Source organism: Dermacentor andersoni, chromosome 7, assembly GCF_023375885.2.
Source record: "Dermacentor andersoni chromosome 7, qqDerAnde1_hic_scaffold, whole genome shotgun sequence".
NCBI lineage: Eukaryota > Metazoa > Arthropoda > Arachnida > Ixodida > Ixodidae > Dermacentor > Dermacentor andersoni.
Genome location: NC_092820.1, coordinates 138,333,847 through 138,361,336, shown reverse-complemented (window position 1 = coordinate 138,361,336; position 27,490 = coordinate 138,333,847). Strand labels below are relative to the sequence as shown.

The window sequence follows — 27,490 nt, the reverse complement described above, 5'->3', positions numbered from 1 at the left end:
CGTCTTTACGACATCGTCCTCACACAGCCCTTATCATGTCATTGTCATCATGCCGGTGTCGTCAGGCTTTCATTTTTCCATCGTCATCACTTCAATAGCGTCACCCCATTGTCGTCATGCCACCGTCGCCATACAGACTTCGTTTATCCATAGACGTTATTAGTTCTTCGCCATTAAATTGTAATCATGCTGTCGCAATTTAAACGTGATTATGCCTTCATTGTCAGCCACAGTCGTCGTCACGTCGTTGTGAGAGTCGTTATCATGCATCAGTCGTCATAGCATCACTGTCGCGCCACCCCCGCAATACACTTCTCACTATCCCATTGCCTTCATGTCGTCCACTGTCCATATGCCATCGTCCATATTCCATGGTCATTATTTAGGAATCTGCATCTCATTGTCGTCATGACGTTGTCGTCACCTCGCATTTGTCCTTACATCAACGTCAATCATTCCTGCTCATTCCATCATTGTCACTGCGTCGGTGTTACAGTCGTAGCTATGCCACCATGAACGTGGGTGACCTCGCAAGCGAGGGCTATAGCAAACGGGGCTGATACAGGAGAATTCGGGATATCGCCGAAGCAACCGAAGCCTTGATTGACCACTACAAATTTTGTTTTTAAATGTGTCCCGAAGTATTGTGTTGAGCAAAGCGAGAACAAATTAAAAAGCGAAATACAAGGTTTCGACAAGTGGACTTGTCTTGACTTCCCTTGAAAAAGACAAGTCAACTTGTGGAAACGTTGGCTGCCTCTTTTACCTCGTTCTCGTTTTGCTCATCGTCACGAATTTCCATCTCCCGCCTTTCCCGTATTTTTTCCCTGAAATACGGTGTGTCGCTACATTGCTCGAATGATAAATTACCATCGGCAGTCATCATGACATCAGTTCTGCCTTAATTTTATTACCTTATTACCTTATTTTATTGCCCTATAAAATTATAGAATATTTGGTTTACTGATAATCCAAAGAAATCATTGAATTTCAAGCGCGGACTTAGCCTAATAATGTTTTTTAAAACTTTGACGCCCTCTTCTAGAGCATGGTGCTGGCCAATGCTATCTTAAGTATCGTTCTATCAGTACAGTTCTAGAGGCAGGGAAACTTCTGCTTTTGAGCCCACTCAGCAAGGCATCCAATTGTCGTTTTCTATAAAATATGCATTCGCACAACTGTAATTCACACAGCTAACAAGATTACCATAATTGTTTTGATGGAAACCAAGTGTACTGTCTCATAAGCGTGAGAAACAGCTTGTAGAGGCATTGCAACTAACGTACAATATACAATTTCTTATGAATAGTCATCAGGTACCAACGTTGTGGTTAGTTCCCCATGAGTATTTCGTTCCCAATCCAAATAGAAGTTCATTGAGCACTTTCATAATTCGCACAAGGGAAATACCATGCAAGTAATAGATCAGATAATTAATGAAGGAACGAAAAATGTTAATTCACATTGCATGCGATTTCACTATTGACGCGTTCTTGGAATGGGGGACCATGTGCATTCATATGTTCGTTTCAGCATAGAACCACGGAAAACAGTTTGTTTTTACCACTTTCCAATTGAGAAGCCTAAATAGCAGTACATTTTCTAAACGTCATCAATAATTTCATACCCCTTGGTCGATCGACCGTATTAAGTTCCGCGTAATTATTCTAGACATTGCCGATCTCAATAAAATAGAAAGGTGTATGCGGGGTGATAATTTTTAGCATTTACGTAGTCTTCAATTATCGGCTATTGCAGATAACACAATGTTAGCCTTTGAGCTCAATTATTCAGAAAAAAAGACATCACTTGCTCGAGAATTCATAACTCATATTCAACTAACTACCAAAAATTCACTAAATACCTTTTATAAATATATACTTTATGGCATTTATTGCCGTTTTCAAGTTGCAGCAGGCGAGGTTCGAAGGCATATTCACTTAGAAATAATTCCTAGAATTACCTTATTTTGGTCATATGAGCTATCGATATCGTCGTGAAAATGAACTGTTCCATTTATTTTAAAAGGAAATACTTCTTTTAGGCACTGAGGCACCAAGGTATCCGGAACGCCCGTGTATATTGTCTCACACTATGGAAAACAATATCTCCGAACAGGTTTCATCCTGGAAATTTATTCTACGCAGATACGTCCTGCAAGTTCACCGCGTGCAATACGTAAATTGCAATATGTATCGTAAAGTAACTATTTAAAAGCTACTTAAATAATTAATTGACTTAAATATTATCACCCCGAATATCCGTTAGGTTACTGTACGCGAATGTTAAGGACAAGCATGTTTCAATTTTCACAAAATAGTCAAAAGCAGCGAGCACGATATGCACTGACAATTGTGCTAAATGACGTGCGGGGGCTTTCCAAGGTGAGTGCGGCGAGGGGGTGACAAGGGGTCCGGGCTGTGTGCCTGACATGTGCAAGCATTGTCTGGACGACGATGCTCGATGTGATTGAGTAATGTTGAGCAATGGTAATAGTTTCAGCCGTAGTAGCACTGCGTGGTAATCCAACGCACAGAACGACAGATTGCAGAGCAACATGAACGCCGTGTCGGCGTTCGTGTTGTCCACTTCTCTTCTCTTGTGTCATGTCTGCAGGCCTCACTTTTTTGCATAATGAATCCGAGGCATATCCTCGGAGCTTGGACTTGAACGCTCTGAGCTTTACGCAAATTGGTTTTTCAGGTGTTGGATATTACAGGTAGGCTTACCGGAAAAACTCAAAGAACAACACTCTGTAAAGCTGTAACGTGTATTGCGTGGACACCCCCCCAGTTCTTTCCTGCAAGGGACCTGAACAGATGACACATAGCAATCAGGCGCTTTTTCACGTGGTTCACGTGAGCAGTCCAGGACAAGTCTCTGTCGACCATAACACCGAAGAACCTGTGACTTCTCGTAGACGATATCGCTTGTCTGTTGATTGATATGGCGTACGCAGACATTGACTTCCGGGTAAATGCCACCACTGCACACTTTTCCCACGTCACCTTCCGACCTTGTTTACAAAGGTAGCATGATGTCGATGAGGCCGCCTTCTGAAACCGAGCGGGAAGCTGAAGCCGTGTCCCCTCCGACGTCCAGATAGAGATGTTGTCGACGTAGGGAGCCAGGCGAACAGTGCTTTCCAGGTCCTTGAGTAGTCCCATTAGGGCTAGATTAAAAAGCATTGGGCCTAGTAGCCCGCTCTGATGGACTCCGCTGCTTGTGTAAAAATGTGGTGTCCGGCCATATACCCAATGAGCACGTAGAATGATCGCATCTGTAGGTAGCTACGAACCGAGAGATATATCTTTCTACCTAGTCCTATTGCTTATAACGCTTTAAGGATGGCTTCATGGGTAACGTTATCGTAAGCCCCTTGAACGTCTAGAAACAAGGCAGCAAACAAGCGTTTACAGGCCTTCTGGAATTCGACTTGCGTTACGAAGTCGACAACGTTGTCCATAAATGAACGGCCGCGTCTGAATCCTATCAACATGTCTGGATAAATTTCATAGTGTTCTAGGTAGCACTCCAGACGCCGATAGAATCATTCGTTCCAGTAATTTGTCTACACAACGAGCAAGCGCGATCGGACGGTATGATGTAATGTGCAAAGGCAACTTGCCAGCTTTGAAAAGTGGAATGAGGTGACTTGTCTTCCATTCTCTATTAACCGTGCTAGTCTTCCACAACTCGCTGTACAGGAGCACGAGTGCCTTTCGAGCTCGTTTGTTTCGGTTACACAGAGCGCAGTATGCAATTCCATCTGGTCCTGGCACTGAGGACCGCCTCCATAAAGCAAGCGCAGCCTCTAGAGCATCCAGAGAGAAACGGCACTCCATACGGGGATCACGAGAGAATCGTAAGTGGTCGGAAGTCTGCATTCCCGTGGAGCTTGTTTCTACCGCAATCCTCCTACAGAAGGATTCTGCGACTTCAATCTCTTTGCATTCTAGGTAAATAGCCAGGGAATTAAATGGGTGGCGCTGTCCAGGGGTTGTACGGAGGCCACGAGCAGTACTCTATATAAGAGACAAAGACTTTCGGTGAGCCAGAGACTCGCAGAAAGATATCCATCGTTGTGAAGCCAGCTTCTTCATACGAAACTGTATTTTCTTTGTGTGCGTCTGGCCAATCGCAAATAATGAAGATACTTTGTGCGCCTATATCTGCTCTCTGCACTGCAGCGAATTACCTGAAGTTTTTCTAACTCGACGTTGAATTCGGTTCGTGCGGAGGGTTCCAAACTCGAATGTGTGGTAACCTGTAAGGCACATTTTATTGCGTTCCCGAGTCTGGATGGTGTGTGGTCTCGACAGCACTCTTCCATGAATTATTTATATTTCCGCCAGACGGCGCATTGGACGACTCCGGAGAACTTGTAGCTAGTCAGCCCCTCATTCGTGAGCTAAGTTGGGATGGGGTCACATCCGCGCGTATCCAAGTCCGAGAACCATTGAATCCTTCTGTTAAAGGAGCGCGAAACAAAGCTAAGATCGAGGCATCTACTATACGGTGTTCCTCGCAGATAGGTGCGGCTTCTATCATTTAACAAATGAAGTTCTCGTTCAGATACAATGGACGCCAATCTTCTGCCCCTTGAGTTTATCTTGTCGCTTCCCCAGAGATAGTGGTGGCCATTGAAATTTCCAGTGATCACCCATGGCGATGGAGTCGTTGTCGAAATTACCCGCAAGCGCTCGCAGTTTAGACGACTTGATGTTAATAAGTAGGCTCCCCCAATCATGAAGGTGACCTTGCTCTTCTTCGCAGTCGTACACATGCACTGGTTTTCGTTGTCAGGTGACGTGGAGTAATGAACATACGTCAAGTCACAGCGTGTACAAACAATAATCTTGCGGCGTTGCCCTCGGACGGAGGACATAATGCACTCATGCCCGAAATTTCAGAGTCTCCATGTGGTCTGTGCGCGGCAGGTGGTCTACCGCTTTTTATATTTACGCGTACCGAGTAATTTGTCCTGGTTTTTCAGCTTAAGGTTAACAAGGGTTCACTTTATATATATATATATATATATATATATATATATATATATATATATATATATATATATATATATATATATATATATATATATATATATATATATATATATATATATATATATATATATATATAAGGGTGTGCGTGTGTGCAATTAACAGTGGCTACAAAGCATTTCATTACACCGTGTACAAAGCTGCCTGTCTCGAACGTGTTAGAAAGGCCACACGATGAATCACGCCATTAACATCGATCATGGTCTTCGATTTTGGATACCCCACCCTTGGCAAGCAAAAAAAAGGAGCTTAGCTTCTGATCAATAACACAGAACTGGTACGCTAACCAGTTTAGGCGTTTTCACCAATCCGATAAACGTTATGAAATTCTCAAGCCTTTAAACCAAAACGATCTCTTCATGAAGTAAGAAATACTTTGGATAATTTATTCCTTTATTGAGGATAACAGTACGCGGTGGAACCCTGAGGTTGTATGAATACCAAAGAGCAGAAGGAAAAATAGTGCTCCTCAAACAGTGCCGAAATAGGGGTAAAACATGCTATGAGCTCAGTGATTCGTATGGGAAAAATAGATGTTCTTAAATAGACATCACAGGCAGCGCACAGAAGCACTCCATCCTTTATTTCGAGCATGTGTAAACTCAGCTTGTTTAATTTTTCTGTTAAGAAATTACATGTGAAATGAAATTGAAATCCAATACTGTGTGGCCCACACTGTAAAAATCGTCGAGGTCTTCTACTGCAGCTCCCAGCGGCTGTATGTGGCGTTGCCAATTTTCAGCATGTGCAAGCAGTGCCTTCTGAACATCGTACGATTTCGTTGAGATCCAGCCACTTTTTTTAAATGTTCAGTGCATGTCCGATCAGTCCTTCTTGTTATTGAAGAGTTTCTAATCCGAAGCTCGTACCATTCAGTAGAGCCTATTGGGCAGAAAAATTACAACAGTAATATTTTAGGCATACTTTAATCATTGTGTGATTTAATGATAATTTGAAGAATTGGCCGAACATTACATTTAAACAAACATTTCAGCTTATCGATTCGCGTGTGCTTCTCATCACCTGTCTGGAGGCGCTAATGGGTGACCAGAAGTATACTAATATATACCCTCTAAGAACGCGGTCACTTACGAATACGGCGTGGACCTTGCCCACGCTATGTAAGTAGAGCTATATTTCCACTACAAAATAGAAAGTGAAAATACCCTGCGCAGGCACGTGGCGCTGGTAAGCATGCAGATTTAGCTGTGTTCCAAACACACCAACAAAGGTCGTGTTAGACCAGCCACTCCCTGCCCTGTCATTCTTGAATGCTTGCCGAAGCTGACTTCAAGCTGGAGTACAGTTAGGTATGTCTTCTGCCTTAGAGTACGTGATCGCCAAAACAAAGGAGTTTATATGTATCCGGATATATTATCGTTCTATGTTTCTAAATTTTGAAAGTATGCATAGCCTTGCAAAATTACATATTTTTTACCTTCTTGTAATCATTACATATATGTCGTACCAATCGCATATTTTCACGTCTAAGCAGAATTCGTTGTCTCGTTATAGTTTGTATTGTAAGCTTTCAATAGTATGGCTCCCGTTAGAGAAAAATAACAAGTAACTGCCAGGGAGTTCAAGCCAACGCGCTCCGGTTTACTACCCTGCATGCCGGAAAGTGGACCAAGTGATGACAGAAAAGTATATCCAACACTTATGGTGTCGCCTTAGCTGGAGCTGCATATAGACACCACAGGCGGTCAGCACAGTTTATCACTTCAGGAATGTTATAACTTGGCATGGCGCTTTCAGAGCTTGACACACTGGTTTGCGTCGCAGAGTTGCATAGCAAAGCTTATATACGTCCCTTTATAGCAAAAATAACCACTTTCATAATTCAACTTTACTGCTGTTCACGTTTAATTACGGACGGATTCAAGAACGTATAGATTGATGAAAGCCTTCATTGAGCATGCTAGAGTGCAGCTTCTTGCGCACAAGGCGAGGACAGAGATGAGGCTAATACACATGAGCGAGATTTACAGCTGTGTTTTATTTCGCAGAAAGTGACGACATATTTGGTGAAATCTGGCGAAATATCTGAGTATAACATTAGATTCATATCTTCATTAAAGGGCATACATAGCAAATGTTTGCAGCCGACTCAGTCATGCATGCTTTATTTTATATCTGGCGCGTCAGCATTCTCCCGCACGTACACTACGAATGATTTAATTTAAAATTATACGTAGTCATTTAACCTAGTGTGTTTAGGCATGGGGGCATACCTAGTCATCTTATCCAGATCATGTGATCAAGCTGCAGAAAAGAGCACTGCTAATTATGTCCTTCTCTAGGTGATACGGAACACTGAGAACCACTAGTAAAGAAACTAAACTTATGCCATTCCCCATTGTTAACGGCTTTAAAACAGCATGCTTTGTTCATGCCTTACTTTCGGACAACAACCCCCTTACATGTACCATTTTCATTACACCACGCAGACCACGCAGTTTTAACTTGCCACCTGTAAGCAACTTGTACGGTAGGCGCAGGTTAGCCTTCATTGGAACGAAAATATGGAATAACCTTCCGAAAATAATAGAAAATAGAAGAGAGTCCATGATTTTTGTATGTTCTTAAGCAAGATATAGCTTATGATGAGTATTTTTCAATAGTGTAATATTAACGAATTTTCCTGTTGTTATTTTTCCTCTTGTGCTATAACAAATTTATTTATGTCCTGTTAGCAGCAATGTTAGCGGAATCTTTACTTACAAATCATATAACCTGTTAACCTGAGTTGTAATGGTGATTTGTATTCATTTGGATGGGCCCAGAACTAGCTCTATTGCTAAGTGCCCAGACTATTTTCAACAACGTTTGTAACCATGTATGCAAATAAACTGAACTGAACTGAAAACAGATATTTTTCTTTTGCCCTTCCAGGTTCGTAAATCACAATTATTCAATGAACAGCCACTCACACCATCGTGTCTCGTAAAAGAGGGTGAAGGGCTGACTGCACACTACACCTGCAAGGCGGGCATTGCTGAGGCAAAATGTCACATAGCGGCTGTGCTCTTTTACATTGAGGCTGTAGGGAAATAGAGAGATAACGACATATTGAGGACCTAATCTGGGCAACATTCCTATCGTGGGGCTTCTTTCTTGTGTGATTTCTCCAGCCAAACACAGCACAATTCACCCCCACACCGAAGCTGAGTCGACGCATGGCAACGGCGCGTAGTCTGTCCGGATGCGCAAACACTGAACGCAAGTCCCTTTTCAATAAATAAATACCAACAGGACTGCGCACGGAACACTGAAACGCCCGTGCTTATATCGCAGCGACTGGTTAAGTCCACAAGGCGAACAGCAGGCCTAAAGATAGAGATCAGATGTACGCGCGAGGAAGATCACTGGCACACTTGCGACGCTCCGCGACCTTAAAGATGGCGCGGCTGCCCCGGCCATGCTGTCGCCGCCTCCCGGTTCGACCTCAGTGCATATCTGGTATACGCGGCTGCGGCATATTGTCGTGACGCAGCCCTCTAGGCGTCACATTCTTCGTAGAAGTACCAGCGACCATGACAGCTACAAAACTTATCTTACACGTGGAAAATTATTATTGATATTCTATTTCCCCTGCTTAGGCAAGCGTTCATGGCTGTGGTTAGAGCATCGAACTTCTCTGCAAAAGGTAATTTGTTCAAATCCAGCCGTCAGAGTTCATTTATGTTTTTTATTTAGATATAGCTGTGCTTTTATACTTCCACCACATCACTGTGGCGGCGACGCCAACGGTGGAAATTCACCAGGAGTTTTGCTGCAGCTGATATCGCAATAAAATATAAATGCAAAATCGCTGCATTTATGGAAGCGTCTGAATTAAAGAACATTTGAGGTATCGATCTGTGACAGTAAACACTTTACATTAGGGTATAACGTGGCGTGCCATAAAACCGAGATATCGGATCCCGGCCACGGCGGCCGCATTTCGATGGGGGCGAAATGCGAAAACACCCGTGTACTTAGATTTAGGTGCACGTTAAAGAACCCCAGGTGGTCGAAATTTCCCGAGTCCTCCACTACGGCGTGCCTCATAATCAGAAAGTGGTTTTGGCACGTAAAACCCCATAATTTAATTTTTTAATTTAATAAAACCGAGCTTCAAGAGGTACCTAATGCAAAGTTCATCCTGTGCCACTTCCGTACAAAAATTGTACTGGAGTACAAAATGGCACAACTTCGACTTCCTTTCTTTCAGTTGTTCCTTATCGCCGATAAAAGTAGCAGCAATCTAAATTTACACTATTCTAAAGGATAAAATTTCTTAACTTCGCAAATCACGCATTCTTTTCAAGATGCAAAGCATTACAATGCTTGCGTGAAAGGTAGATTCTTCTGTGGCAATCGCCAAAAGAATGCTTACGCATTAATAAAAGCTCACGTGAATCTGTCCTTCTAGTTGCGACCTGAATGTGATGTTCTCTGCACAATGATTCACTCAGACATTTCCTAACAAGCTGTTCTTGAAAGTGTTAGGTCACAATAAGATTGCAACATTTCACGGAAATAATTCTTGTAACGTGAACGATGTAGAAATTCACAAAAAAAAACTTTACACAAAAAATGAATAAAATTAATCTTTTCAAAATGAGTTTGCGAAGTATAAGAACGTGTGCGAAACGGTCTGTTTGTAACGTCAATTAAGCTTTCGTGGGTATTAGGTAACAGTAAATGTTCTGCAGCCAAAGTCCTGCTTTTCGAAGGTACAGGAGTGCACTTACTCAAATAACATAGATCGTCGCGGAAACTTACCAGAGGTGACTGGTTTCACCACAAGAACACCACAAGTTTGGTTTGCTCCCGTGTACAACAATTTCTCAATGTAATCGCCACGTCCTGTTTCTGCAAAGCAAACATACACTCAGCTGTTGCGTGAGCGAAAGATTCCCCTATCTAAGCTTACTTGCTGTGCACGAAAATGCCACTTTTGGTAGTTTAAAACTATGCTTTGATGTGAAAAGCGTTCCACATGAATTATTGTAGCCTCTGTTCGTAGATGATGCAGCTTTCTATAGGTTTGCATTGTCATGCTGTAGATGTCCTTGAACGATTTAAAAAAGCATTACTTTCCTATTAGGACGCGGAAACAGCTCATAACTTATTGCACATTTCGACAAGCGGCTCCTAGTGTGGTTGCCAATTTTGGTCATACTTCACAGATTTTTGAAAACATAGAGACCGAACTTGTATTAGGGAGACTTGGAACAACCTGGTGAATGTCTTGCCTACAACAATGTGGCCAACCATTTCTTTTATGATACGTATACTCAGCACAGTGGCCGCAAAAACCCTACAAGGCCTTGTTCGGCCTTTGCACTGACTGTACGTTTGAGCATTTGCAATATTTCTTTCCTAACATTGTTTGCTATTTCATTCTAAATAACGATAAGAATAAGAATAAGTAATGGGCAATCAAAAGAAATGGTAAATTAAAAACATAATTCAAACAAGCAATGATTTCAAAACAACAATCCTTCCTAAAACAAGCGCCGCAACTACATTTATCGAGCAGTGTTCTATGACCTAAATTTCCGGATTTCACCGAGACCTTTAGGCTTGACATCTGGCAGTGGGGACACTCGAATTTAGACGTATGCAATATCACAGTAAGAATGCAAGGCCATATTTTGTGAACAAGAGTGTTAGATTCAGCACACAAAATAGGACCCATGAGCGGAATATCTGAAATATCGCGAGAAACTTTTTGAGAGTTGCAGAATCAGATTTGGCACAGAAGTTTGCAATGCGAACGGTTACAAGAGGTAACTAGGGTATGCCCATAATTGCAACATGATAATCCGCGAGCCAAACAACACCAACCAGTTCGACAGCAAGGGCATAAGGACGATTGCTTTTAATTCGTTAGAACTTAACGATTATGCAAGCGCAGACCCGGTGTTGTTCGTCGGGTACCTCGTAGAGTAGGAGAGGGGGATAGCAATTAGTGACCCGTCACAAGTGCATATAAGGAATGATGAAGAGGAGCTGAGATAAGCCGCGTGTAGGGAGGAGAGGGTGGTGCGACTTAACATTTTAGTGCTCATTAGGAAAACAAGTCGCGCTTGTCTTCGGGTTCCACCTCTCAGGCGGATTAAGCGGAAGCCCGTTAGGCTCGTTTGGCTGAAGCAGCTGAAGCGAAGCGCCGAAGCTGTGTTGCTGAGTCAGAGCAAGAACTCCAACATCACGAAGATGGCAATGCCGGACGGAAAAAAGCTGTCAGGTGGATCCTGCTATGCGTCATCCAGAATCCACGGCAAAACTGACTAAGCGTGAAGCAGTCACCTCATTACAAGCAGAAGCGTTGTTAAAATACGGCAAACGACAAGTGAAGGTGGCTAAACGTCGACCATTAAAGGGCCTCTCACTAGGCCCCATAGCAAATTTTGGTTACACGCTGAGAGTTATGCGTCCTCTAGGAAGCGTTCTGCAGCAAAAAATTTTCAAATCGGCTGAATAATAGCTGACATAGAAATATTTTTGTGCCGCGAACCCATAATTTCAGGAGGCGAGCTCCACTGCATAGCGAGACATTCTCTCCACTCGCCCCGTCTTGCCCCCGGAAGCGAAATTTCTTCCCTACGTTCTCCCATACCGGGCCCTCGAGGATCGCGTGACGCATACGTCACGGGTCCCTCCTTCATTATTTTTTTTTTCACTTTCTTTTCTTTTTTCTTTTTTTCTTGCGGTGCTTCGCACGAGCTGTTGTGACTGTTTGGTTTCGCGGCAGCGCACGATTTGGCGCGCTGTGCACAAGGATACATGACTAGCGGTATAATTCAGTGCTACAAGAATACTGAGGCAGAACCAGCGGATCGCAGAACATGATCATGCGCGGGAACACGGTGGAGGATGGCAAACTTTTGGTACCTGTGCACGTGACTGCACGACCGCGCGAACAAGCAGGCGAAACTGAATTGAACACTCTCTCTCTTTGGTGCGAAGTAAAACCAAAAACACGCAGACATTCCGTTTGTCTGTTTTATTATTTCTCTAAACTTCAATTCGTGAATTCAAGCAACAGATCCCACAAATAACAGATAGTGCCTTGAATAGTTCTCGAAATTACGTGACACAACGAGCGACGTCACACTGCTGACCTATGTACGTAGGCGCAGAGACGCGAGTACGTCACCGTCCGCATTGGAACGCGGCGGCCGCTATTAGAAGGGAAGGTGGCGTCCAGATTAAAATTTCAGACCTTTCCACGGCACGTGGAAAGGTCTGAAATTGAAGATATGCAAAGCACATCGATAACAAGCACAATCAATCAAAAGAAAAAAAATATTGTAACTTCTTTCACCAACAGGGGGAAGGCACCAGGCAGAAAACTGGATGTGGACTTCCACCTTAGGCAACAAATATTTTCATTCAGAATTTGTACACACAGCCCTCGTCATATGTGAACCATGTGTGTACATTTCATTTGCCTTGCATAACGTGTGTGATACCACTTCAGCCGGAGGTCTTGCATCAGTTTGTTTCCTTGATTTCAAAAGAAAGCGAGTAGCGTGCCCATCTTATTGGCTATAAACCAATAAATGCACTAACTACCGCGATGTACGTGCATCATGCGCCTCGCGCGTGATCCACGACTCTCTACGCCTCTGTTTCTGCGTCGCCTGGCTGTACTGCTCGCAGCAGTGTCTCTAGCTTCCCCTTATGCGGGATGCGTTCATCAGTGGCATTTGTTCGTGCGCGTGGATGTCCTTCTCCCGCCTACAATCTAGCCCGATACCTTCGCTTACTTGGCGCAGTGCCGTTGCGGTGACTCGAATGATAGTTATAGCGTTTCGTCCCCTTAGTTCTACTTCCCACCCCAACCTTGTGCGGTCACGTTGAGGTCTGTCTGTGAGTTAATGATTGCGTGACCTCTACTCAATACCCCTGCTCACCACCCGTTTCCTGATCCCCCTCGGTAGAAAGATTAATTAATTATTACTAATCTCCCTCCTCCTCTTCGCGGCGGTGACCCACTATAATATGGCGTGATGGCGCGTCGCTTGAGTGCCCACTCTATAGCGGCGGATCGAGGTGCGTGCTGCCCACTCCGAAACGCAGAACCACCTCCGTTCGGCACTGCGTGTTCTGTATGCGGTTGCCTGTTGTTGAAGTAAGGCAGCGCCTGCTCTCAGAGATTACATTACCAAGGAGCGAAATCGTCCGCCAATTTTTTCGTTGCAGAAATCATATATAAATGTGTATTTACAATATTTACAGGAGAGAAAACGATGCATAAACAAGATGGGTGTCGAGGCCCATTCAACATTTACACGTCAACATGTCTTCCTCTTACTGGAGCCACTCCTGGTTGCGTCGTAACCATATGTTCTGTTCATTCGGAGAACGCCGTAACGGGCAGACCACGAAAGCAGAAACACCTGTCAGCGTATTGCTATAATTAAGGCAAGTATATCTGTTCCTTACAGTTCCATTCGATAGACTTGCATGCGCTGTTCTTTGTGTTATTTGATCCCTGCTCATATTTACGAAGTTAGTCACTCAAAGCGAAAACTGACATATAAGGAGAATAATGAAAGTTATCGGAAGTGTTTATGCCAATTTGTTGTTTTGAGATCTATCTTGGTGCAACGTCTTTCTTTTTTAGATCAAGCGTGGAGAAACATGAAAGAAAGTATGAGTTAGCCCAGCTTGGAGACTCGTGTGAACAGTTCCTTGCCATCATATATTCACCTCACCAATTTTTCTCATAATACTGTGGTTGAAATCATTTGCAGAGTGGTTGTCTTGTCGCTAGTGAACCTTGAAGGCAGCACTCTGCACTAGTTTTCTTTTTCTTTTCTCTATTTTGGGTAAGGCGTGAGTGTAATGCTTCCGAAGTATCAGCAACTTAACTCTGCTCTTCATCCTAAAAGGAGCAATTAATTGGCTATGGTGGCTGGTTGCTGCATATTTTGCGAACAAGCAGTACGAAATTGAGCGCAGGATTTATGAGTGCAACGTTTTATTTCGAAAACGAAATCTAGAATACCCGTTCTTAAAGCTCTGTGGAGTTGACTTCATTAACACATGCAGTTTTACTTTAACCTCGACGATACGTGCATCGTAAAGCAACTTGCAGTATACTCAGAGGCCGCGGACTTCGACTAGCGTTCCAGCTCAAGCGCGTATCCTTATGCAGTTATAACAGCGTCCGCGCACAGGTGAACGTCGTTTAGACTAGAATACTTGTTTCTCTATACGATAGCGCGCTAGTCCCAACTCTACAAACACATCGTCTCTCTCTATTATTATGCAACTTTCTTCATGGTCCAACCAAAAGAGGTAAATACTTTTTAACGTTGTGGGTACAATTTTGTAAACGTTGTAAAAATTTTGTAACCGGATGGTCCCGCCGCCCTAACAAGAGCTCCAACAACTTAAACTTCGAAAAAAAGCCTGCTTGCCGTAAACACCCTACGACTCGGAACATTCGACCACGCTCGTTGTGTACGCAAGTTAAGATATTGTGCCCTTAAACAAAATAACTTGTCAAATTATTGGTCGTGCCACACGCTTCACTTACATTATTTATTATGGCCTGCAACCTCTGGAAACATCGATTATTTAAGAAATCAGAAGTAAGGTATGCCCCCTTTATGTAAGGATGTCTCATACTAAATTTCGATAGATAGCGGGAAGATGTAAAATGATAATTCTCTTCGTGCACGGGAAGGAAGTATCTAACTGAGGAAATGAGATACCTGTAAAAAGTATTGCATTTCTGATTGACAGAAGTAAAATGAGGTTCACGGGCAGTTTACGAGTACTTTTGTTTGAACGACATTGATAGTTATTTAGGTTCTACACAACACAATTTAGACGCGAATGTACGCTACGCAAATGAAATCTGCCATATTTTCTGCCAATGACAAATTTGACTTGGAAAGGAAATGTGTTTTCTCCAAAATGAAGTAGGGAGGGAAGAACCTGTACGAAACACCTTTTCGATAAAATAAATGCATTCAACAATTAAATTATTTATATGCTAATTGCATTACATTTCCAACATGCTCAGGGAATCCCATAGGGATGGTGTTTAAAACAACAGAACAAATAATATTTGCAATGTCTGCAGCACATGCGAAGCTTTAAAAGTGACAGTTTGAATTGCGGGCGATCGCCCAAGTCTAAAGCGGATGTTTCTAAAGAATTGCCGACTACTACTACCGTTGCGTGCCCACTCTGAACACGGCGCACGCTGAGAATTGCGACCTGTAAATCCCACGAACTGCATAGCCTGTATGAGAGACAAGCAGAAAGTGTTGAAGACACACAGGAGTATCCAAACGCCGTAGTTGGTGCTTACCGAATAATTCTAAACCCCTAAACAATTAGCGTTTTTTTTTTCGAATGCAGTGAGTCGGCAGTGTCCGTCCCTATGGTTATGAAGGGTGAAATTTAAGCACTATGCGAAAAATGCGCTACACGTCTACATTGCTTCAAGCCTGCAGTAGCCCACCAGTACACTTTCTTAATACTCCCCATCTATAGAAAAATGGGGAGTATTGTAACCTGGGCAAGCATAACTGGCTTCGTAAGCTACGTTTCGAGAAAAATTTGAAGAATGCCGCTCCATTAGATCTCTTGTATTGTTCATGTATACAGAGTATTTTGGGCGCCTGTCACAATAACAATAGAAGTGAAAAATGGCTTCAGAAAAAAAAATCCTGTCCATCTTACAATTTTTTCAGGGACAGCAACAATCATTCTGTTTACAATAATGTATCACTAATACTTTTAAGCTGATAATGTCACTTTGGAGGGGCGGGGATAAACTGCCAAGGACGCTAGTTAAAGAGTGAATTCTTCAATGGGCGAACATGTGCCCAGCTAAACAAACAATACTGAAAGCAGGAAAGTAGTGGCAAAAACAGTTATATTTCGTCGAAATTTGATCTAGGGTACAAGTGCCACGGCTTTCTGTACATGAATTATTGTACATCGCAGCATAACCGACTAGACAATATTGTTTTGCTACGAAATTTTTGACGACATCAAAGAAGCTTCTCATGCATGAAAGCGCGTTTTGCGCAGACCCATACTTTTGTAACAGTTTCTGCTGAGAAGCAGTGACCGCCAAAAATAAACGAAGTAAATCTATCAAAATTGTGCTACAATATAATTATTCACTGTTCTTGGCTCTATGAATACGTCTGTAGATTAGTGCAGAGTGGAGATATGAAATTTATAGATATAGAAATTATAGATATGAAACTTTATCATTGCTTGATGCGAAAATGACAAGTGCGTTTTGATTGGAGATTTCCTCTTGCTACAAGGTAAAATAACAAGCTCCACTTTTACTCACCTGTAACACGCATATTCTGTTGGCTTCTCTGGTAAAATGCGCCGTTGCAGGTGTAAGTTGTCCAGCTGACGCATAAATGAAGGTTAGTGTGCATAAATATCTCTTTATTTGGAGGAACACTTACTTGTGATAGCCCATGTAAAACGATCGATTAAACTGAATACTGTCGTCTTGAGAGCGCACTCTTACATCGACTTTGCATAACACCGTTGCATTTTCGGTTGAAATGCGTGTCCATATTGGTTCCTCTACATCCACAAACTAGAAGAAAGAGAAACAAATATTCTACGGCGGCAGACGTTCACAGTGCAGTCTAAATAGTGCACTGCATGCACAATAATACCCCTCTATGACTCTCTAGCATTTTCAGACATTACCAACTGCGATGAGCGCAGGCAGACAAATTCGCACGTTTTGTCTTGACAAGCGTTGAAAGTAGTTACAGAAAGATTTACATGTATAAATATTGTCTAAAACACGCCGCCTATGTGGCTTCTCTCATAAACAATAAGGCACAGCATATCCTTCGGTATGCGCTTCCAATAATTGTTCGGGATTGATCTTAGACGTACAGATGAAGACAAAGTGCTATTTTTTTTTCTTAACGAACTAGGCAAGTATCAACGACATGAGTTACAATTAACGATCCTGGGTATAAAAAACATATTTTACTGCAAAATGTTAGCAAGAACCAAGCTACGTGGTAAGGGCACAATCCTTTTTCTACAATTATATGCATTGCATAATGGGTGATTGAAGTTTTGCTGCAACACAGATACGAATTGCTTGAGGTCATTCAGCAGGCCAAGAATAAAATAATTTTAGCCAACGGAGACCTCACGACTTCATATTATGATGAAGTGGACCACACACGATCTAAGTGGCAGATCGTGGATTGGGGCAGGCAGAGCGAGCCGGGGGTGTACGCGTACAAGATCTGCTATCCACCACTATCAATCTTCTCATCAATACACTGTCTGCGCTTCACTGCATTGGAAAGTAGTAATGCGGCGAAGCTATGTAAGCTCCCTATTGCGACGTCTGCTTTGCTATCCTCTTGTTATCTATCGAACATTTACCCGGGTACACAACCCTTTCGCCTGCCACCTTTGCTCTTTTTTATGCGGCATGCTTAAGGCAGTGACATATTCGTAAAATACTTGCTGAAAGATCCGCCGCATGCGCACTAGCAATTTGCAAACGACAAATTGGAAAGGGAGATCAAACACCGAAAAAAAGAGAAATTGGCATAACGCCTTAAGATTCGCATTGAAGGCAATGGCGCACCCTTCCGCCAAAAGACGAAAAAGACGGAAGGCGCGACGCTGCATGTTTCTGTATATTAGTGCTGCCCGACATTAAGCCTCACTTTCAGGTTGGGGACACGGTATTCGCCCGTGCCATATTGGTTCTCATATCTGCGGTGTAGCCTTGGAGCTTGTATGACAGACGTCAAAATTTTTGACTAAATTGGCCACGTAATCTTGCGGAAAAAAATGTGTAATAAGTAGGAATTTGGTCAATAGAAGTGTTCGCATTCGTAACCAATTGGCTAGAACTTTTGAGACATGTAATTAGGAAATCAATGGGAAGTTTCGTACTGCAGTTCCTATATGAAAACGTAAACGGAGAAAACATTTTCGCAGCAAAGAGTGCGCTAACTTTCAAGACGTTTGTTGAATGTAAAACATCCCCACGCAAACACGCACACGCACGTGCAAACGTGCAAACATACATACAGGCACGCGCGCACACACAAACACGCACACGTGCACCAAAACGCTGACAAACACTACGCACATAAACACAAACGACACCCATACATACACGCGCGCCTACAAAGGCACGTACACAATGAAATACGCTTGCACAGACGCCGTCTCTCTCTTTCTCATACGCGCGCGTCCACACAAACACGCATACAAATAAGGACGGACGCACAAACAAGCATACGCATGCACATACAGACGAACACGTACGTACACACTGCGTATGTTTACTCGCACATTAGTGAGTTGAGTTGAGTTGTTGTAGGCTACTGGTGGGATTAGCCTTGCAGTTGCTGCCGGCAATTGCTCCACCGTAGCGACACTTAAAATGAGTAAATCACACACACATACATGCACTCACTCATAAACATCTACACACATGGAAGAGCACAAATGGCTACACGCGCGCCTACACACAAACACCTAGACACAGTGCCCATTTGTACGCGTACATCATCCGCATACTATCACATCACACATGCGTACACGACATGGAAAAAGCACTAACAGCACAAACAACATACGCGTACGCAGAAACACTTACACACACTGCCTATTTGTACGCGAACATCGTCCACATAATGTCACATCACACACGCGTACGCACATGCAAAAAGCACCAACGGCACAAACAGCCGTACGCGTACACATACACACAAATACCTGCACACACACACACACTGCCTATGTGTACGCGAACATCGCTCACATATAGTCACATCACGCACGCGCACTTACAGAAACAAACTCGTACACACTGCGCACTTCAACACGCACACACACGCATCAGTACAGGCACTCAAAGCGCATTCTCAAACCCGCGAGCGCGCATGAACTCGCCCAAGAGCACACAAACACACACACCAAGCTAGCCAAAAACACGCTAGAAAAAGCTGCAACAAACATACACGACCGCGGCAGAGAGAACCTTTATGGCGCCGGTGGTATCGAAAGGTTCTGCAAGCTGGGACAAAGTATGTGTCCACCCTGAACGGCCATGCTACTATCGATGCACCTTGCTGAAAAGGTCCATGGCTTTTATGCAGCTGACCTTACTGATAAATAACCGACCACGGGCTTTGGCAGTGGAACCAGGACACAGAAAAAAAGCCTCCAAGTTATGTCGTTATGCTCTTGCTCCACAAAATGTGGTAACATCGGGAAATTGAGAAGCAGTGGCAGCCAGACATTTGTTGAAGGTGTCTTCATGAGTGTGTGTCGTTGCTAACAGTAGGCTAGAACGGCAATCTTCAACAGGCGACTGCAAATATAACAGAGGAATTTCTAGACAGCAAAATTAGCCGTGAGTCCTTGTTCTGTGCCCGTGTGATTTCTCCCAGAAGTGCTGAGTGAACGACTCGCATAAGCAAAAACGTGTTCTGCGTCAGTGTATACGAGCTCTGCTCGGATGCCTATCCCACTGACGTCAGTATGAATTTTCAAGGGAGAAGGGTCGAAGCTACGCTGGGTAGGATCAGATGCAAGCAGGAACTTGAATTGACAAAGCGAAAACTTGCATTCTAGTGTACAACCGCAGGGTCCATCTTTTTACAACAAAGAGTTCAACGCATACAATTGTAGGAACGAAACTGCGAGAATGCTAGCACAATCCCAGAACACTGCGGAACTCTCGTACAAATTACGGTGGCTTGTAGGCGCTGACTGCGTCTATCTTCCGTGAATCAGGTCTGACTGCATTCGTGTTGACGAGATGGCGAAGAATCAATACCTGCCGTTACTTTCTTTCAGCTGTTGGTTTCCGTTTGCGAAAAACGTTACTTTCGTCAGTTTAGGATCAAGCCAGCTTTCTCCATACAACCTCACCTGCGCGCCCTGAGCGGCGCGCAAGACCGCCCTGGCCGCGGTATCCTGACAGCAATCTGTGATGGGAACACATTCCGCCGGGTGCTGTTATTCCGCGGTTTAGTTCGCGTCCCTGCGAGACGCAGCACGAAGGTCAATTCGCTTGTTACTGTTGCCGCGTTTCCTCGCTCCAGCGCTTTGACAGAGAGTTACCGCGGTCATGGACGGACATGTGTTCGTGTTTTGCTTGTGCGCACGTGATACCATGCTCGTTAATTTAGATAACATGAGTGATTGCAAATTTATGCGGCAGGTAAAACTACTGTCCTTACTTCGCATAGTTATCCACTAATTTGCTATTGCAACCGATGCTTCGCCTTTCGGGCGAAACTTCCGACTTCCTTGTACTACCAAATAAAACTTCTGGCACAGTCGGCCACCTTTCGGTATACTTTTCGAGGATGTTTGGGTAGATTTCTCTCTAAGACTTCACAACCCTGGACGAGGGTAACGATTCTTAGTAGCCTGTATCACACGAAAGAAATGTGATGTTACTCCTATCTTTCACGCACCGTGCCTTTTCTGATGTTCACTGCCTGTTTCCTCATTACACTTTTAAGAGGACCCACCTTGTGGCGTCTCGTGACTGCCACAGTTACGAATTCATCCAACATGACTCACTAATTTTTATGTGCTGCTACTTGGAAAAATGTGCATTATCATTATGGAGCAGAATGACTCAAACTGTGCGGTTTTTCCAAAGTATGATATCGAGCATCTGAAAGGCCCGCCTAGAACAGCGTCCCTAATTCGCTGGTCTGTGAGCAATCGAGCCATTCGCAACTGTTATTTCTTTTTTCATTGCTTTCTTTCGTGTTGATAGGAGCACTGGCACCATATTCCTATTGCCATGAAACGAATAAAAGTAGCTTTCTCACTCGCCTCGCTTGTTGTCATCCACTTTCACGCTCTTCTTTATCGTTTCTGTCGGACACGCTGCACCTGCCCTATCCCTGCGCGTATACGAATTATTTTTGCCGAAGGGCGACTCGAATAATATCGGCCCTAGCTCAGCCAAAGTGTCTAACAAGATCGCCTAAACGTTTATTCACCATATTGTGGGCAAAGTGAACGCATGAGGATATTCCACGCATGAGCGCATTTACGTGACTTTTATAGCACGTGGGCGGGTCCAATTGCATGTTCCCTCATTCAGATTATTTGCTATAACTAATCATTTTTATTACATTTTTTTCATATTAGCAAACTTTTCCACAACCCTTGTTTATGCAATGTGTCACATGATTTCTGAAAAAGCTCATAACGACGGATATTTTAGTACATTTATGTAGACTGTTGGAAGCTTCCTACTAAAACTTCTGGCAGTCAAACATTTGATTGAATGTGACAAAGCTCGTGCGGCACGTGTAGAGCACAGGACAGTGATGAAATGGATATACAGCAAACTTCCACGCGCCTATTCTAATGGCTATATTTGGACATTTCTCACCAATAAACCTGCAAGGTAGTTAGTGCTTCGGCGAATGTTACTTAATGCTTCTGAGCACGCTTCCTTGGATTCTTTATTTTTGTCACGGTGGCCCGACTGCGATATAAGCCGATTCCAACTACTTTCGCCTACTGAAATTTCGATGCAAGCTAAATATTCAAGGTCGTCAAAATATATTCGGGCCCCTACATTACAGAGTCTACATAGCTTCAATAGTGCAACGCAATAGTAGACTGCGAATAAATCACTTTATTGGCTCTTCGTTAAGCGTGTCTGCTTCATATTGCATACCGCCATTTCTATGTGTGCATTTTTTATACACTACATAAAAAACACACCGACCGCGTGACCTCACGGTGGTGACCTCACATCAATCTAGTAGCAATTCTTAAGCGCAACATAACAAATTACCGATCCGTCGACTGCAAAACAGGAACGGTAGTCACCGCAAAGATCCTGAAGCTCCTCAAGCGAATATTAAACACCACTTCTTTTTCTAAAAATTCGGCGACTCATCTAACAAGTAGTTGTATAACTAAACTCTTCGTGCTTGTTTGAGAACCCTTCGGCACAACACGCTCATGTATGTTCAGCAATTACCATGTCGCGCTCACATGTGCGTAGTTTTTCTGGCGCGGCACAAATATTGAATAATCCGAATACAAGATACGGAGAATTACAGTCCCATATTAGGTGACCAGACCAATTTCATTTCCTATTCTACCACTCACAATTACGCTTCGTGTTGCTTTAAACCACAGATCATGAAATGAGTGTCATTGCTCTCATTTTGGTCAGCTTGCCTTAACATACTCGTAGCTCAGTGGTTGTCCTTTTCACAAATAGAATTTTGTAGCTAAGTTTACAAGCTGCGAAATAGAAAAGAGCAAATTGTTAATGTTAAGAGCTTCACTCGACATGGTTTTTAAATGTGTGCCTACTTTCCAGTGTAAACAGGGCTCATCATGTTACTTTTAATCGGAAACACGAAATAAATGTAGCGTAGCAGAACGAATACGTGGTGTGCCTCTTTTGAATTTCGAAGTAAAATGCTGTTGGTACACATTTTTAAAACGTGCACAGCATATTTTAGTCATAATTCATTCGCGCACTCGAATCGTATTTTTATTCTGAAAACCCATTCCACGAAAACATATGGCGACCGAGCATTCGATGTCACACTTAACCCATGGCCTAGCCAAGGGCTGGATTTCATCCAAGATGCTTTGTTTAGCGGTAGAAAGATAAAATCTAGCTCCTGGAAGCGCAACATCCATGACGTACGCTTCATGGGTACTAGAAACAAATTTCACTTTTTGTGTTGATATAATTTTATCGTATCGACCACCATGCGTAGGAAAATTGAAGAGGATTGGAATAAAGAGGAAATTCTGCAACGCAATACTCTTGCCGTCAAGAACTACAGACATTTGCTATACCCGATATGCTTTGTTCTTTAAAACTTACATTCAATCAACAATGCGATACCAAGGGCAGGCAACGGCAGGGAAAACGTTCTTATAAAAAATGCAAAGCTGCATTACCTCTTTTATAGAAGGGGTGGCATCACTTTCTACCAGTGCAGATCGGGCTGCGTTACTTTGCAGTGCGACAACTGCATGAAGAACAGCAAACACTTTGAAGACAATTAGCTTGGGCATGCTACGTTTCCTCTGGCCCTCAGGATAATATTTGAGCTTGTACAGAACTGAACACTTCCATGAACAATGACAGTGATGGACCTCTGTCAGGGCACCTTAAATGCGTATAACAAGCTCCTTACATTTCAGTCCATGAGAGCATCACCGACTAGGTGACTTCGTAAAATGCCGCCGATCAATTGATGGTCATATCAAGCAGGTCGCAGCACAACACAAGGAGCTCTCAATGTCAGCCGTATGCATGAAAAAACTGCCGACGTAGGTCTTAGTTGAATAAAGTACCACAGATGTTCATGAAATATTATGCTCCACATGTCCACTGAAGCTGCCAGGAAACTTGCAGACGTGCGAGCTCTCACACTTGGACTAAATATCGTCTCATTTTCATAGTAGAGGAGCACACGGTGACTTTACCGACCTATATTATAATTCGCCCAAACATTTTAGCACGTTGCTAAAAGATATTGTCCCTTACAAGAACATTTTAGGCGCGTTGCATTTTCACTTGCGAATACCAAATAAATGTAATATAAGTGCGCGTTCATCTACCAATGCACAGCTAAGGCAAATAATAATGTCCGAAGTACATTTCTTAAAAGACCTTTGCCTAATACTGCGCAATAATTGAAATATTTGTAGTTTACGAAAGGGACATGTGCATGTATACAAACTTTAGGCGGGCTTCAAGAGCGACAATAGGTGCCATCTTCACGGCATCACAGGTAAGCTAATGTTTTACTGGCTGCCTCTAATGCAAAATCTGTGGACTAGAAGATAACTGCACGTGCTTTAAATTGTGCCCATGAGCCAGTGATCTATGTACTTGATGGCGGACAACAAGTTCCGTAATATTTGAGCATTAGTTTGTATAGGCAAACACATGAGAACACTGAAGTTTGCCAATGTATTAGCCGCATGACGTTGTTTATGAAATGGCTCAGGAATAGGAATCTTACTAGAAAATATTGTTTCTGCTGAACGCACTGTCCCTTCCTTGATAGAGTGTTTGCGAGCGGAGGTGCATTCATAAGAGGGATTCGGGTTGGTGAGTTTACAGCACAGCGAGTAACATGATTGAAAGAACAGACGAGTAAATAAGAAATAGGTGATTATTCAATATATCAGGCAAGTTTGGGGTTAGCTTTCATCTATGTGAAATTGAATATAATGTTCATGGAAACAGCCGCAAAGGCAATGATTCAGGTCACCGTATGTAGAGAAGATGGTACGCGAGACTGAAGGCTCTCAGCAGCCTGAAATAAGTTGCGAGCTGCACTTTCTGTAGCCGCCAGAGAGGCACGTAAACTATGTCGTCTGGCAGCCCCATGTGCGTGGCAATAGCTAAAGTGTTTATTCATCAAACTACGCGCATGTAGCATTCAAAGAACGAGTAGTAGAGCGTCTACACCACACCAAAGTTTCCGAACAATCAGGATCGGTTAGATTGAGGCGTTGCATGCTTGCTTTGGTTCGCAAACACGCAACAGCTAACCCTAGCATCCGTTAACAATACTGTCGTAGGACCTTACACGCGTTTATCTGCCGAATCTATTCCTCCCACTGGTACATCAAGCAAAGGACTGCTGCTGGCAAACGGAAAAGGAATTATTTCGGACTCTCCTGGTGCATATTAGGGAGCCGTTCGGGCTAATTCAATTACAATAGCTCAAACATTGGTGTGAGGTTGTTCAGGAGCAATATGACGGACCCTAAATACGCCAGATTTGTTTAGCTAATCCTGAAGACAATTCACTTTTTCTGGATAATATGTAAAGTCTCTCTCATTTTTTATGCGAGCTGAATGCGCGCAGACACAAACACACATTATATATATATATTAGTGACCACGGAACTGGCGCAACCAATCTGTCGACGCGAATGCGTTTCGCATTGAATAAATATAGCGCCACACCGTCGCAACACGTTATGTTTGAGTGAGTCGTGTACTTCAGTGAGGCTACTCTTTCGCGCTCCCTCAAAAACACTTATCTTTGAAATACAAAGTGCGTCGGCAACGAGAACGCGGAGAAAGGCGCCATGTGGCAGCGGGCCTCCTCTCTGGCACTTAAAGACGAAAGTGGGCTTCAAGACGAAGGTGCAAGTAAAAGTGGATGACAATGCTGAAAATTGTCACCTCGCTTGACGCGCGCTGAGTAGCTCATACACAGTCACCTGAGCAGGCAAATTTTCCAGTGAAGAACGGCGCATACCCCGAAGAAAAATGGCTTTACTGGTACAAGTTGTTGACAAGCTCTTCATATAAAGATCAGCTACGGGCTGTCCAGAGGGTCCACGATGACGCCATAAGGCTCGGCCTGGCGATGCCGACGTGGACGCGGCCCGCCTCGGTCTGAAAAGACCGTGCTTCAGGACACTAATAAAGTTTTGTGAATGAATGAATGAATGAATGAATACCCAGTGAATTCATGGCGCGGCTCTCTAAAGCGTTGGCGTGAAACGGGCTCATCGAAACGTGGTACATTCCCAGTAAATTTGTGGCGCAGCCAGCTAAATAATAAGGTTGCTGTCATGTAAGAAACCGTGAGACATAGGTTTGATTCCGCCCAGCGTCAGATCAATTGAAATTCTCTTCTTTTTGTCAATGTAGAGCGACGCACATCCACAGGCAAAAAAACACAGGGACCTAAGTGGGCATCAAAGTGGTGTGCTGAAGACCAGCACAGACGACCTGGCATTTACCCAGTAGTTCAAGTCGGCGTTTCAATTCAAAGTTTCATTGAAGGGTGCTGCATACTCAGTCCTGCCTCTACACCAACAGAATGAGGTTCGTTGAAGAACGGCGCAGCCACATGCTCAGTAAGAGAGGCTGGTCCGACGGTTGGTTTCGAACCCTCCTTTCTAGCACATCCAGACCGGTGCTCTTCCCATTCGGCCACGAACTGCACAGTGACGCAGGTTGGCGGGAGAACGTTTACCTATATATGTACAAGCACACATGAACAGGTACTAGATAGTTAGCCTGTCTACCATATGACTACCATATCTTATCCAACCCATTTTTATTCTTCTATGAATTTCCTTCTCATGATCAGAGTTCCCTGTGAATAACTGACCAAGGTGAACGTACTCCTTCACAGCACGTTTATTATAGCGAAAAAACGAAGGATGAGAGGAAAACACCTGCATATCTACTTGCAAAAACAATTTGAAACTGGTAGCAGTAAGCAGCATGTAAGGAAGAAAATGAAAATTCGAGCTTTATAGTATCGACATTAAACAATGTGTTATGCCCGGCCCTATGGTAGTATCCAAAAAATACCAGCCTTTTGGTCTTCCCAAGTTTTAATTTTGGGCAGGCATATATCGCCAGTCAGATACCCTCCACCGCAGCCGATACAATGACGGCGGGAAACAGGTTTGCGCGCCGGGTTGTCGACCTACGCCAAAGGTCTAGAGAATACCATCTAGACGAAGCGTGGAGAAAAGTTCTCATCTTTGAATCCTGCAGGAGATATTCATATTAAAGTTTATCAGCTATTGACCTTTATCAAATAGTGATGACAGAGTATGGCTGACATGATGTGTTAGAAGATCGAGCGTGTTTTAAAGGTAAAAAAGATATTTGCATTTGCCGTTGCTATGCTTAAGGCGCAATGAATATATCAGAACTAGAATTTCGCAAGTGCAATACTTTGTTTTATTTTCTTTCATGTGACCACTGCCTACCTTTACCAGTCAGTGAAACCTGCAAGCAAGTTTTTGGCTGCCTATATTAGGTTCCCTAGAAAAGACATAACCTCTATATCTTGATGAAAGTCGCACTGTTATTCTCCTTAATATGGGTTTCATAATATATTCCTTCAAATTTTGCTATTTCTGCGCAGCGTGTTGAAAGCAGCGTGTCGCAAAACATACAATAAAATTCCAATAACTTCGTTTTTTACTATGTTTTCATAAACTGCACTATTAAAAAACGTTTATACCCTGTGGGTGGTATTTTATCTCACAGCAATGGTTGTCATGTGTCTCGCCCATATTTCCTTCCTTTAACGCGGCGAGTTCGGTAGTCCATGCCACGAACAGGTTGCGCGTTATCGGCCTGACACAGGATTCTGGAGAGAAAAGTCGCGATAGGGGAGCTTTCCAGAAAGAAAACGCAAGCAAGGCGGGTGACGATTATTGTTGTGGGAAAAGATATGCCCCAGGGAATGTAAACTGTTTTAAGAGTACGGAGTTCCAATGTCGACATCAGGTGACTGCTAAACACTGGAATTGCTGTATCCTCTCCACCGCACGCCCTTCCTTTGGAGTGTCATTCGTGCGTAGGTGTTGCATTTTCTTCTTGGGCAGCTATATCTTCAGACTTTCTCTACCTTTCGCTTTCCCATTTAGCATGC

General features: G+C 43.3%; 1 protein-coding gene across 3 annotated transcripts; it reads right to left on the bottom strand.

Moving 5' to 3' along the window:
• Positions 1 to 5,625: 5,625 nt before the first annotated feature.
• LOC126533765 (uncharacterized) lies at positions 5,626 to 26,480 on the bottom strand. Of its 3 annotated transcripts, none has more exons than XM_072289120.1 (5): positions 26,417 to 26,480; positions 16,514 to 16,650; positions 16,390 to 16,454; positions 9,834 to 9,923; positions 5,626 to 5,945 (listed from the first exon to the last, which is right to left on the bottom strand). In XM_072289120.1, exons 2-5 carry the CDS (start codon positions 16,525 to 16,527, stop codon positions 5,761 to 5,763), a joined length of 354 nt encoding a protein of 117 aa, XP_072145221.1. In that variant the 5' UTR covers positions 16,528 to 16,650; positions 26,417 to 26,480; the 3' UTR covers positions 5,626 to 5,760. The 3 variants fall into 3 exon arrangements, with proteins under 3 accessions (XP_072145221.1, XP_054927959.2, XP_054927958.2); XM_055071984.2 differs by lacking the exon at positions 26,417 to 26,480 and adding an exon at positions 23,255 to 23,363; XM_055071983.2 differs by lacking the exon at positions 26,417 to 26,480 and adding an exon at positions 23,016 to 23,220.
• Between the last annotated feature and the right edge of the window lie 1,010 nt (positions 26,481 to 27,490).

Bases quoted from the DNA above. Each gene is read 5' to 3' on its own strand.
- LOC126533765 (XM_055071983.2), bottom strand. From the start codon at position 23,132: ATGCCCAAGCTAATTGTCTTCAAAGTGTTTGCTGTTCTTCATGCAGTT. The intron at 9,924-16,389 runs GTGAGTAAAAGT...TTTGCTTTGCAG, and splicing joins ACAGAATATGCGTGTTACAG to AAACAGGACGTGGCGATTAC. The intron at 5,946-9,833 runs GTAAGTTTCCGC...TCTGCCCAATAG, and splicing joins GGTGAAACCAGTCACCTCTG to GCTCTACTGAATGGTACGAG.